The sequence below is a fragment of the Aedes aegypti genome, chromosome 1 (assembly GCF_002204515.2).
Source record: "Aedes aegypti strain LVP_AGWG chromosome 1, AaegL5.0 Primary Assembly, whole genome shotgun sequence".
Taxonomy (NCBI): Eukaryota; Metazoa; Arthropoda; class Insecta; order Diptera; family Culicidae; genus Aedes; species Aedes aegypti.
The window spans coordinates 152215468-152229981 of NC_035107.1; the positions used below are offsets into that span (position 1 = coordinate 152215468).

General features: G+C 38.2%; 1 protein-coding gene across 2 annotated transcripts in view; it reads left to right on the forward strand.

Moving 5' to 3' along the window:
* Positions 1-14514, forward strand: part of LOC110678344 (myosin heavy chain, muscle-like) — a 285969-nt gene that overhangs the window by 259604 nt on the left and 11851 nt on the right. Inside the window, exon 13 of one of the 2 annotated variants that reach the window (XM_021851099.1) lies at positions 7836-9011. In XM_021851099.1, coding sequence (XP_021706791.1) covers positions 7836-9011 — 1176 coding nt within the window. Of the gene's footprint in view, positions 1-3096; positions 3503-7835; positions 9012-14514 lie in introns of those variants that run through there. The other variant, XM_021851103.1, reaches the window with a different exon arrangement.

Here is a 14514-nt window from a genome sequence, read left to right on the forward strand (position 1 = left end):
TTTTTATCCGGGATACTGAATCCATGGTAAAATTAAGAACTGCTCCAACGATTTTCAACCGACTACATTAATCTGTTAACTTTACCAAAACAGTCAACATCACTATACAAGAAAAATATATTCGGACTATTTAACCAGAGTTGCAGAATTTATTACTGGACATTCTTGATTTGACATGTTTGGCATCATACTTTTTACCACATTTTCTTGTTCGATGGGTATCACAGATTTTTGTAGTGGATGCTACTATGGACATGGTCGCATTTTCTGCATTGCTCAGTGATTTTTACCAGATTAAGGTAAATTTAACAGATTTTTGTAGTCGGTTGAAAATCGTTGGTGCAGTTCTTAATTCTACCATAGATTCGGTAGAATCTATTAGAGATGGTCGGGTTTCACATTTTTCAAACCCGAACCCGACTTATTTTATTCCTTCAAACCCGACCCGAACCCCAAAAATTTTTGCTGCTCAAACCCGAACCCGACCCGAAACCCGAAAAAGTTTTCTAAGAAAAACCCGAATAGAACCCGAGTTCGAAAAGATGATAAATTCATCGTTTCTGATGCATAGGGAAGCTTTCTTCAGGTTGTTACTTTGTGAACAATTCTCACCAAACCCGACCCAAACCCGACTAAACCCGACTTTTTTCAAGCACGAGCCCGACCCGTACCCGATAATTTTTTAGTCTTTCAACCCGACCCGAACCCGAACCCGAAAAAATAAAAATTTTCAAACCTATGTAGACCCGACTAAGGGTACATAACAAAATTATATCAGCATATGTTATTGTGTTATAAGTTTTTTTCGAACTTAGATTGTTACAAACTTGATGCAGGATGTTGTTAAAATAACTAAAATTATAACAAAAAGTGTATAAACAGTAACATAAACATAACAAAATGTGTTTTTATTCTATCAAAAACATATCAAAGGGATGGTACACAAATTATGTCACGCTAAATTTGACCCCCTCCCCCCCCCCCTTAGAGCGTGACGTAATTTGTGTATGACCCCAAACCAAATTATAATGTTCGATACAAAGTATCAAAATTATAATACTGTTCGATAAACGATAATTTTGTATATTATTGAAATGCATACCTATCTATTCATTTTGTTATAAAGTTGCAAAAAATGAACAAAAAATATCTTAAACGGAAATAAAACACATTATGTTATAATTCTGTTTTATTATGTTCAATGGATAACGGAGCCTAACAAAATTATATCATAATATGATATGCATATCATATTCTGATAAAATTTTACTATATTTTTGTTACAAGCCTCTAGTCGGGGAAGTTCTATACAGCGCATTACTTCCGACATTAGGTTTAAGGGGGCAGAATCCCTCATCAATTTGGGATTTTTCAAAAGCAGTTTTTTCGTTCAAAATCATAAATTTTCTCGTGAAAATGTGTTCACTGTGTTCTATTCTCCAACCAAAACACAGTGAACACATTTTCGTCGAAAATATTTCAGTTTTGAACAGAAAAACTGCTGTTGAAATTTCGATGATGACGATGATTACGATGACGGAGCATTGAACGTTAACGTACAGAGAAGACAGCGCCGCAGCACAGTGATTTTTTTGCCGATTTTGTGATCGAAATGGAATAGCGTCTAAACCGTTGTTTTTAGCGAAAAAGTTTGTTCAGGGAAGTTTCTTGATTTGTAAAAGCGCTTCTTTTGGTACTAGCGGCCAGGTGATTAAATCACCTAAAAGTGAGATAAAAAAATATTTTTTTTATCTGTTGAAGATAGACGGTCGGTGTCTTCAGCAAAGTTGTAGCACATGTTAATTCAAGACACTTTGTCGGAGACACCAAATTTCTATCTCTAATACATTACAAGATATGTCATTTTTTCTTAAAATGACACTTAAAAATCAAAATTTTAGTATAACTTTTTTCTAACATTTTTGATATTTTCTGTTCCTTCTACAAAGTTGTTCATCTACCAAAACTACATGTTTTTGCTGAACATTGCAACTTGCTATCTCTTATGGTAAAACAGTTATTTCTAAACAAGCGATTTTTATGGGGCTTTTTTGGACCAATAGCATTAGTTTGGACGCAGATTGACGCACTTAGCGATTTGTGATTTTGAAAGGGCTACTTTATGACTTTCAAATGACATAAAGAACTTTTGGCCAGAAGCGGTCTATTGATTGTTTTGTTTTAACTAGTTAAACCATAAAAATGCATTTAATTGCGGTTTTACGACTTTTTTTCTCATTTTCATTGCGTTATTTCATTTGACACATGCTGCATATGATACGTTATGGGCATTTTCATTATTTTTAATTTATTCCCTCACCTACAGTCTTCATTTAGCATGGAAATTTTTTTTCCTTTTTTTTTGTTGAAGTCATAACGTTTGACCCAACTTTTTACTCTCCATAGAGCGTTACGTAATTTGTGAACGATGCCATTTGATCAGGTCCGTCACACTCGGGCTCAGTTTGGGTACCACTTCTAGTACTGCATTTGGTCCCTCGGTAGTACAAAAGGTACCCAAGTTTGACAGATCGCAGTACACTTTTCACGGCATTCTAGATTACCTTATGAGCCAAAAAATTTTGGGTAACTGCAAGGGACATGGAGGTCTTTAATTTGTCTTTGATTTGATTGTCACGCAATTTTTATTTTTGTTGCTACCATGTAATGTCCTTGTTCCTTCCAAAATCTCACGACACGCGACATAGCTAATTAAAATCGTTTTTGTATTATACACATTCTTTTATGATGTAGGGACAAAATTCAAACAAAACTGATTGTGAATAATATGTGTGCCGACATTTCTATACTGAATGTATATTTCACTAATACTAATGCAGACAAAGTATTTGCTGATTTAAAATAAAACTGTACCAGTGAGCGCCAACTGCACATGAATCAGAACTTCAACTTCAGTGCATGTTTTTGAATTCTGTTATAACTATTAAAAACTCCGTGAATTCAGTGAGAGCTGTTGAAAAATGTTTGGTTTAACAAATACAACTATAAATTTTATTAAAATTTAGTTGTACCATTCCTTATTACAATGATTAATCATTTTTATTTGTTTGTTTAATTTGTTTACCGGCAAAACAGTCCGAAGCTTGAAGTAGGAGGGAACGTGGAAAAGAAAGCAGTGAGGATTGTTTATTAGCCATGTTGCGTATCGCGAGATTTTGAAATAAGCAAGTATGTTACGCTCTGTCACTAACAAATAATAGTTGCGTGACAAACAAATGGCATCGTTCACAAATTACGTAACGCTCTATGAAGAAAGTTTGATGAAACGTTATGACTCAAAAAAAAAATGTCCATGCTAAATGATGTCTGTATGTGAAGGAGTAAATAAAAATATATTGAAAATTACCATAACGTATCAAATGCAATATGTTTCATATGAAATAACGTAATGAAAACGATAAAATGTCGTGAAACCGCAATTAAATGCATTTTTATGGTTTAACTAGTTAAAACATAGCAATCAATAGACCGCTTCTGGCCAAAAGTTCTTTGTGTAAATTGAAAGTCATAAAATAGCCCTTTCAAAATCGCAAATCGCCAAGTGCGTCAATCTGCGTCCAAACAAATGCTATTAGTCCAAAAATGCCCCATAAAAATCGATTATTTAGAAATAACTATTTTACCATAAGAGATAGCAGGTTGCAATGTTCAGCAAAAACGTGTAGTTTTGGTAGATGAACAACTTTGTAGAAGGCACAAAAAATGTCAAAAATGTTTGAAAAAAGTTATACTAAAATTTTGATTTTCAAGGGTAATTTTAAGAAAAAATGACATATCTTGTAATGTATTAGAGATAGAAATTTGGTGTCTTCGACAAAGTGTCTTGAATTAACATGTGCTACAACTTTGTTGAAGACACCGACCGTCTATCTTTAACAGATAAAAAAAAATATTTTTTTATCTCACTTTTAGGTGATTTAATCACCTGGCCGCTAGTACCAAAAGAAGCGCTTTTACAAATCAAGAAACTTCCCTGAACAAACTTTTTCGCTAAAACCAACGGTTTAGATGCTATTCCATTACGATCACAAAATCGGCAAAAAAAATCACTGTGCGCAGTGAGGATTCGCTCGTTGGGGGTAGGGTTACCATATTTGATCTCACCGGCAAGAGTACATTTTTTCAACTCTGTAAAAGAGTACTAAACAATACAACAAAATATTGAATACGCACTTTTTACTTATGTTTTGTCTTAATTAACTTGTTTTGATCATTTTTGATAGATTTTTCAATCAAAAGTCTTTGATTGCATTAATCCTATTGACGACCAAAGATAAAAACAAATTAAGGGGAAGTAGGCCGTCATTGAAATTTGTGCGTGTATGATTGTCGTTGATGATTGTTACTAATTCATCTCACGATTTCGAATCAAAGAAAATCAGTTGGTTTTGCACTGCCACAACTGAAAAAGTATCAGCATACTGTATGCATGTTAACGCTTAAGGTGATACTTTTTCAAGTCAATATAAAGTAACTTTGAAATGCGAGCTGAAAAGTCATCACTGTTGCCAAAACGAATGACAGGCTACTTAGCCTTAAATTTGTGCTTATTACACCATTTCTACATATTACAAACAATAATTGTCAAATTTATAATCAATTCGGTTTTATCATAAAGTTGTGATCCATCAAACATTTTTAGAAAGAATGTTTCAAATTTTGATCAATATATGTTTCTAAAGGAAAACGGAAGAACTGAGAGTAACAAATATTTATACCTTAGAAATGAAAAAAATCTCAAGTTTTATTTTTATTTTAAGGTGAAATAGTTTGGAATCAAACTTCTACGGTTGCTAAAGATTAAAAACGTTTACAAAATATCTCTTCAATTTAGTGCATTTGCAAACGTGAGTAGGGGCAAATGTTGGCCATTGTGAGAGCCATCTTTGGATTCCGATATGTTTTACCATATGCGTTTTGAAGAGAGCAATGATGAGAAATCGATAATTACAAGTAAGCCTTTATGAAAAATCAATATCGATTTGTTAAAACATTGTAAAGGATTGAGTTTTGCTGATTTTATTGTTTATTCTAGTTGTATTCCCGCAGTATTGTTGTAACATTGAATCTCCAAGACAACGTTTCTAGAAAAAGTGTTTGAAGTTCAAGCCTTGAACATAAGTTGTTGCAAGTTGTCCAAAATAACTGCAATAATGTTTGTTTATCAATAGTTTCACCATTCTTTTATGTAGATTTAATAAGATAACTGGGCGTATACAATATTTTTAATCATTATTGAGCTAATCATACCACCTCGATTTACAGTTGACTCTCCACATCTCGATTTTGAAGGGACCATCGAGGTAGGGTGACATCGAGACAAAGAACACATTTTTAATGAAGACTAGATTGAAAACGGCTCCGTTACCAGGAAAATAATAAACAAACAATCGTCTGAAATTGGGTCTAGTAACCTTTGATAATGTACATATCGACAAACGGAGAGAAAATCAGGAACAAAAATCAACAAGGAACACATCGAGATAGGGAGATATCGAGATATAAAGGATATTAAGATACGGAGAGTAAAAACGTATGCAGAATGAAGGGACCGAAGAAATAATCGACATAGAGAGAGATATCGAGACATAGAACATCGAAATGTGGAGAGTTGGCTGTATTTGACGAATATCGTTGGATAGCCTGTTTCCATAGGAAATAGGTTAATTTGGTTTCTTCAAAAGATTAGGTATATGATTTGTTAGCAACCGTCAGTGATATCTAGAAAAGAGTACAATTGACCCGTTTAGTAAAAAAGAATAGTACACAAATTTTTAAGGTAAAAATGAGTACATGTACTCTTAAAAGAGTACGTCTGGTAACCTTAGTTGGGGGTCCGCTAATCCAGCTGGGCTTCCGACGTTCCAATCTAGATAGCTGTCTTTATTGGTGGAGCGATGGGAAGATCGTTGTGTATCTCCTGCTATATGTGGACGACATAATTCTGGTCTCAAACCAGATGGACGTGATAGCCGAAATGAAAAAGAAACTTTCAACAAGATTTGAAATGACTGATGTCGGCTTATTGAAGATGTTCCTCGGCCTCAAGATCGACCGAGATCAAGCGAAAGGAACGATGAAGATCAGCCAGCCGAAGTACGTTGACGACCTCCTGCAGCGGTTTGGCATGGCGAATTGCAAACCTGCACCGACGCCACTGGAACCGAACCTGAAGCTAGAACGCCCCGAAGATGAAGCAGTGACCTCCGAACCACATCGAGAGCTGATAGGATGCTTGACGTACCTGGCACTGTCGTCAAGACCGGATATAAGTGCTGCGGTCAACTTCTTCAGCAGGTACCAATCTGCACCGACAAGCGAACATTGGAGTCACCTGAAGCGCATTCTCCGCTACTTGAAGGGTACTGTGAACCACGGTCTGGCATTCCGAAGGAACGAAGGATCGGCGCCACTAGTTGGATATGCTGACGCTGATTGGGGGAACGACCCGGCCGACCGCCGGTCCATCTCGGGTAACGTGTTTCAAGTGTTTGATGGTACAGTTTCCTGGATGACTCGAAAGCAAAGCAGCGTTGCCCTCTCTTCAACTGAAGCTGAGTATGTTTCGCTCAGTCACGCTGTGTGTGAAGCAATCTGGCTGCGAAACCTTATCCTCGAACTCGGAATAAAGCTGGACCAACCCGTAGTGTTGCATGAAGACAATCAGTCTTGCATCTGCATTGCCCAGGAGCCACGTGACCACAAAAGGATGAAGCACGTGGACATCCGGTATAATTTCATTCGTGAGAAGCTACAAGATGGTACGTTCAAGATCCAGTACATTCCGACAAATGAGCAGTTGGCAGACCTGTTCACCAAAGGATTGTCACGTGGACCATTCGAGATGCTACGAAGTAAGCTAGGATTATTCGGTTGAGCAGGGGTGTTGGATGGCAACCGAAGGACTACCCATAGCAACCTAGAATAACATATTGTAGTAGGCTTAGACATTAGAGCAATAAAATTTTCTTCGCTTCCACTATTACTCCCAACATAACCAGACGTGTTTCAATAGATGTCAAACTAACTTTAACGTCTGATTACCGTCGCATTGAAATCACCATATATAGAACAAATGTATATGTATATGTGCGTTTCGTGACAATTAGCGTTCCGGATGCGTTAGTCTGAAGCATTTTCACCAGCTGTCAGTCGTTCCAACTAACAGGTCGGATTCGTTAGATGGAAGGCAGTCGTGTTCCAACCAGCGAATCCCCGCTGTAGTGAAAAAGCGGAAGGCTTCATATTCAGTTTAGTGCTAGAAGGAGTATACTGTGCGCCGTGTATTGGTGCTGTCTCGCTTCTTCTCATGCGCAACTTGAAAAAGACGCGCACAGTAAAAGTCAAACGTTTTATAGCATGGGAGCCTATAAAATTCAGTAAAATATATTTATTATGGCGAAAAATTCTCTTGCCGACGATCTTAAAAAACGCTTGTAGATCGTCGCAGTTACTTCACATCGTTTTGGTGTCTTCTGCGTGCTCATGTCTTGCTTAGACAATTCGCGACTACGAAGCTGCTGATGTTTTTTCAGTTTTCTGTGCAAAAAACAAGGAGAGATATTTTTTGCTTTTTTTTCACGTACACGATGACAGTTCCTTACGAGGTTTTCCGTTGGTGCGAGTGTTTTGTGGAATCTCTTTTTGCTTTATAGTCGCGAATCAGGAAGACACCAACACGAAAAGGAGTAATTCTCCTCTTACCCACTTACCCCGCAGTTCTAAGATATATAAGTATAATAACAGCATGCACAGCTCATCCCAAACAAATTGAAAATCAATAACGCATTTCTTTTTCCTTCTAAAAACAAAAGGCTGCTCAAGAGAAAATTGCAAAACAACTACAACATACCTTGAATGAAGTTCAAGGAAAGCTAGATGAAACAAATCGTACTTTGAATGACTTTGATGCTGCTAAAAAGAAGCTTTCTATCGAGAACTCAGATTTGCTTCGTCAATTGGAGGATGCCGAATCACAAGTTTCACAACTAAGTAAGATAAAAATTTCCCTAACTCAACAGCTTGAAGACACGAAACGTTTGGCCGATGAAGAGGCCAGAGAACGAGCTACTTTGCTTGGCAAATTCCGTAACCTGGAGCACGATCTCGATAATCTTCGTGAACAGGTTGAGGAAGAAGCGGAAGGTAAAGGAGACATTCAACGTCAGCTAAGCAAAGCTAATGCTGAAGCACAGTTGTGGCGCAGTAAGTATGAATCTGAAGGAGTTGCTCGTGCAGAAGAACTGGAGGAAGCCAAGAGAAAACTTCAAGCACGTCTTGCTGAAGCCGAAGAAACAATTGAATCTCTAAATCAAAAGTGTGTAGCTCTAGAGAAGACTAAGCAACGACTATCTACAGAAGTTGAAGATCTGCAACTTGAAGTCGATCGAGCTACATCAATAGCAAATGCAGCAGAAAAGAAACAAAAGGCATTTGATAAAATCATTGGAGAATGGAAACTTAAGGTCGATGACCTAGCTGCTGAATTAGATGCATCACAAAAAGAATGCCGCAATTATTCTACAGAATTATTCCGGTTGAAAGGTGCATATGAAGAAGGCCAAGAACAACTTGAAGCCGTTCGTCGAGAAAATAAAAATCTAGCTGATGAAGTTAAGGATCTATTGGATCAAATTGGAGAAGGAGGTAGGAACATTCATGAAATCGAGAAGTCTCGTAAACGTTTAGAGGCGGAAAAAGGTGAACTACAAGCAGCTCTGGAAGAAGCAGAAGCTGCCTTAGAACAGGAAGAAAACAAGGTACTACGAGCTCAGTTAGAACTTTCTCAAGTTAGACAAGAAATCGATCGGCGCATTCAAGAAAAAGAGGAAGAATTCGAAAATACCCGTAAAAATCACCAACGGGCACTTGATTCTATGCAGGCTTCATTAGAAGCTGAGGCTAAGGGAAAAGCCGAAGCTCTACGTATGAAAAAGAAGTTGGAGGCGGATATCAATGAGCTAGAAATTGCCTTGGATCATGCAAATAAGGTAAGAAATGTTTTACAGCTACTCTTTCGGTTATTGACATTATTGTTTCGGTCTATAAGTAAGCTATAAGCTCTATGAGCCATTTTACGAAGCTGATCAATTGACAGGAGACCTGGAAGAATTCAATAATCGACATCAGTTTTCGCGATGATGATGATTAATGACTGTGCGCATTTCTAGCGTAGCTTTTCATCCAGGCGAAAACATAAATGGAGAAAAGTTATTAAAATATTTCTGATCACAAAAGTTCCACGTCTCTTGAAATGGCTTATAAGCCATTTTACGAAACGTTTCTGAACAGCTGATCGCCGCAACGGCGTCAATTGACAGGAGACCTGGGATTAAATCCAGCATGATTTTTAACAACGCCTCATTTTATTTAACGGGGTCATGGAGAAAATGACAAAAACGAGATCCAAGAATGTTCGTTATTGCAACATTGCACCTAGTTATTGTATCAATTACCTCTTTGTTACCTATATTGCACATAAAAAGGCACATTTGTGATCAGAAATATTTTAATAACTTTTCTCCATTTATGTTTTCGCCTGGATGAAAAGCTACGCTAGAAATGCGCACAGTCATTAACCATCATCATCGCGAAAACTGATGTAGATTATTGAATTCTTCCAGGTCTCCTGTCAATTGATCAGCTTCGTAAAATGGCTCATTGAGCATGATACAGTGAAACCTCCATGAGTCGATATTGAAGGGACCATCGACTCATGGAAATATCGAGTAATGGAACAGATATTCTATGGAGAGCTGTTTGAGGGGACCATCATAGTAACCTTGATTTTTTGAATTTAGTATGGTCCCATGAGTCGATATCGAGTAATGGAACATCGACTCATGGAAGTATGACTGTAAAACTATTGTCGCACAGCCACCAAACCGGATCGCGCCAGTGCGACTCGTAACGCGCCTCAACTCGGCGCATTTTGAAATTTTTATAAACTGTTACTTTATTTACTAATTCATTTTTGGTATTTAAATTTTAAGAATAATAATAAGAAGAAGAAAAGGAAAAGATGAAAACTAAGACTACAAAACTTAGGAAATTAAAACTAGAAAAAAATTTAAAAACTTCAATTCAAAATTTAAAAACTAATTAACAAGCAAAATTTTCCAAACTATAAACACTTTAGCCCTCTCAGGGTCTATCCTGGAGAATCGTTCAGGGCGGACTAACAACCCACAATTGTTTCGCGAAATCGATGTTTCCACAACGAAAGAGGAAGGAAAGGAATTACACTTGAAATAAACAATTAGGCTTTAACACTACAAATTTCAATTTAAACTTTAAATCAATTAATTTATTTAATATTTACAAATTGGAAGAGATTTCATTTGGTAGATAATAGAGGAGGCACAATCAACATCAACTGTAGGTGAATTCCGGCGCACATTTTCTTCGAAGAGAAGAAATTTTCTTCCATAATCCACCAGCAAGAAAATTTTCTTTTCTTCGAAGAAAATACGCGCCGGAATTCGCCTACTGATCGCTTTGTCGATTCGTATCCTTGCGTCGGTAACGTCGACTCTGAGCCACCTTATGCCGGATCTGGATGTCTTAGCTCCGCTCTCCTCTTCACTTGGGTGTTGGCTCCAATCGAACGAATATTCACAGCCTATGTTAAGGGCACTAGGTTGCACTCACGACTCGAGTTGGAAATGTAGTTCCTAATTGGATTAAATTAAGGTTTAGGTCATAAACGGACCGAACTATTGGAATTTAGTTACCGTAAAGATCCATTGGCTCCTCTTGCATCGCCTTATATGCAAAATTCGAAATCATGACGAAGCATAGTATACGGAACATTTCCCGGGAGAGTTTTGCTTTCGTATGGTTGGTATCTCGCGCCATGTTTTTTTTTGTGCATAAAGGTAATGGCGATACCAGAGGTTTTATAGGAAGGGTTTCAATTTCAAATTTAAATTAGTTATATTAACATATTCATTTTTTTTATTTAATTCATTCGTTATATTAAGGACAACTGGTATCGAAGGATAGGGGGAAAGGGATTATACAGTGAAACCTCCATGAGTCGATGTTCCATTACTCGATATCGACTCATGGAACCATACTGAAAACAAAATTTAATGGTTGCTACGATGGTCCCCTCAAACAGCTTTCCAAGGATTTTGTTTCCACAACTCGATATTTCCATGAGTCGATGGTCCCTTCAGATATCGACTCATGGAGGTTTGACTGTATTTACATTTAAACTAGGGTTAAAGCATAATTATTTACAAATTTACGAGTATTTACAAAATTATGAACATGTTAACAAAGTATGGATATTTACAAAAAAAAGAAGAAATATATATATATATATATATATATATATATATATATATATATATATATATATATATATATATATATATATATATATATATATATATATATATATATATATATATATAAACCAAAAAGAAAAAATACAAAAAAGCAAATCTGGATTGTGACCTATCACATAGGTAACAGAACACAGCGCAATAGTGCGCATATGTGAATAGTCACATATAGTGGTTATCACGCCCAATGGTATGGGTGCCCTAGTGTAAATGTAGTTGTGAACCTTAGAGGGAAACAATATGCACTTTGTCTCGAAAAACACCCAGAATCCGGGTGTAAATTGTTCAAATTGGGTAATATTTCCATATGCATTTTGATGAGTCTGAAAAGCGTGTGCAAGTTTTTTTTGAAGAAAACAAAATCAAACTGTGTATGACGAGCGTATGCTAGCCTACGTGTGTTCAAATGTCTTTAAGCTCTATTAGCTGCGACGCTCGGGCCCGAGAAAACAATAATTTTACATCAGTGTAGGTCTGGATTTCTACCGGATGCATAATATAAGCGATTTTACAAGACGTTTCAAATCAGTTGATTCGGGAGCACTTCGACAGTTCTTCTATGAAAATGACAGTCCCGTGTTTACACTGGTCCTCCACCGAAGTAAACAAATGCAAACACAGGCCTGTCACATGAAAAGGCTTATATGGAGACTACAACGAGCCCCAACGAATGAATCCCCACTGTATACTTCTGGGGGTTGTCTCTTATAGAGCTTAGTGACATTTGAACACACGAATACTAGCATACGCTCGTCATACACAGTTTGTTTTTGTTTTCCTCAAATAAACTTGCACACGCTTTCCAGACTCATCAAAATGCATATGGAAATACAGTTAACTCTCCCTTACTCGATATTCCGTATCTCGATATCGAGTTAGAGAACCATAGTAAAAGTTGGTTTTCATGGCTAACTCGATGGTCCCTTGGAACGCAGTTGCACTGCATTTGTGTTCTGTAACTCGATACCTCCCTAACTCGATGGTCCCTTCAATATCGAGTAAGGGAGAGATGACTGTATTACCCAATTTGAAAAATTTACACCCGGATTCTGGGTGTTTTTCGAGACAGAGTGTATATTGTTTTCCTCTAAGGTTCACAACCACATCTACACTAGGGCACCCATACCATGAGCCGTGATAACCACTATGCAAAAGGCCTCTGTACAAAAAACTTCCCTTCTCTTTCACTCTTCCACTAAATTTGTAAACAACAAGGCCTGTAATTCGATACCTCCCTAACTCGATGGTCCCTTCAATATCGAGTTTAAGGTGTGTGCATTTTACTCTGTAGCCAGGTGTAATCACTTGGCGAAAGCGGCTAGGAGGCCATCTTCAACTTGCTGGCCGTTTTGTTTACAAACATTACTGCCTTGCCTGGATGATGCTGAAACTGAAACTTATAGGAAATATCTTTCAATAAGTGGAAACAAGTATACGAGAAATACTGTAGAAACACAAATAAACTTTATTAACGAAATAAACACGGGAATAAATTCAGCAACGATGCTCTCATTTCAATGGTGCTTTCACTTTATGAATGAGAGTGGGGATGAATAGATGCGCTAACAAGCTTTTCGTCATCACAGTAGGTGATGCTTTCGCGTGTTGCCTGATGTGCGTCACAGTTGACAGCACAGCCTTGTCGGTAAGAGCATCTTGATCGTTGCTCCTTCCAATACTCCTCCTCAACGATCTCCGCCGGCCAAACCGAGCAAACCAGCGAACCTCCGAAGCTTCACTTGCCCAAGTGCCTTGGTGAGTATATCCGCAACCATCTCCTATGTGGAACAGTAAAGCAGCTTCAAAACTCTTGCTTCGCATAGCTCCTTCACGAAACACTGACGTGTCTCGATGTGCCTCGATCGCTTCGTTGTCCGTTCCGAATTGACGAACTTGATGCAGCTCTGGTTATCTTCCCAGAGTGACACACTTGCAGCAATATCAGGTCTCGCACAGACGGCGATAAACAGCAACGCTCCCACTGGACTCCTGTACTGGCCATTCGATTTCAGTGGTGGACTCTCCTTCCTGGTCTTGACGAATCCATCTTCCATCGGGGTTTTAGCGCACTTGGCATCGACCTAAGGGGCTATCTATTAATTACGTAAGGGTTTATGGGGGGAGGGGTGGTTTGAGATTTCTTACGCGTCATACAATTTATTTTGGATTTTCATACAAAAAATCTTATCATGGGGGGAGGGGGGGTTGAAAAATCCCGAAAAATGTCTTACGTAATTAATGGACCGCCCCTAACCAAATCTCCCAGCAACGCGGTCTATGTAGTTCTCCAGCGAAATACCGTACTTACCACCTTCTTTCCGGATTTCCATTCCCAGGAAACAGTTGGCTTCTCCGAGGTTGGCCATCTCGAACTCCTTGCTCAGGGCAACATAGATCTTTTCGATCTCCTCCTCGGTTTCGAAGCCCAGCAAAATATCGTCGACGTAGACCAGCAAATACAATCGCTTCCCGTTGACCACTTTCGTGTAAAGACACGGATCAGCTCGACTCTGTTTGAACTTCAAACTTTGGAGGAAGGCGTGCAGACGATGATTCCAACAACGAGCAGATTGCTTCAACCCGTAAATGCTTTTTACCAGCTTTCACACCTGCTGCTCCTTGCCTTCAACCACGAAGCCACTTGGTTGCCGCATATAGAGCTCCTCTTCCAGCTTCCCGTACAAATATGCGGTCTTCACATCGAAATGTTTCAGTACCAGGTTCCGTTTCGAAGCGATGGCCAGAAGTGTACGCAAAGTTGTTTGCTTTACAATCGGCGCAAACACATCATCATAATCTTGCCCATACTTCTGGTTGAATCCTTGGGCGACCAGACGTGCTTTGTATTTCACTGCTTCTCCAGCAGCGTTTCGCTTAATTTTGTACACCCACTTGCAGCCTACTGGTTTTCGCCCAGCAGGTGGATCTACCAGCTCCCACGTGTAGTATAAGAGATTGAGCCATAATGAAAATGAAAAAAAGCAAGCATAAGCTTTTATAAGACACAGTCTTCCACATCATGCGACTGTTCATTGGTTGATCGACTGAACCAATCAACAGACAGCTGTCAAGGATGAACGGGAAAGCAAACGTATAAAAGAACACCGCCTGATGCGGTCACATCAGTTTATCGACGATAGTT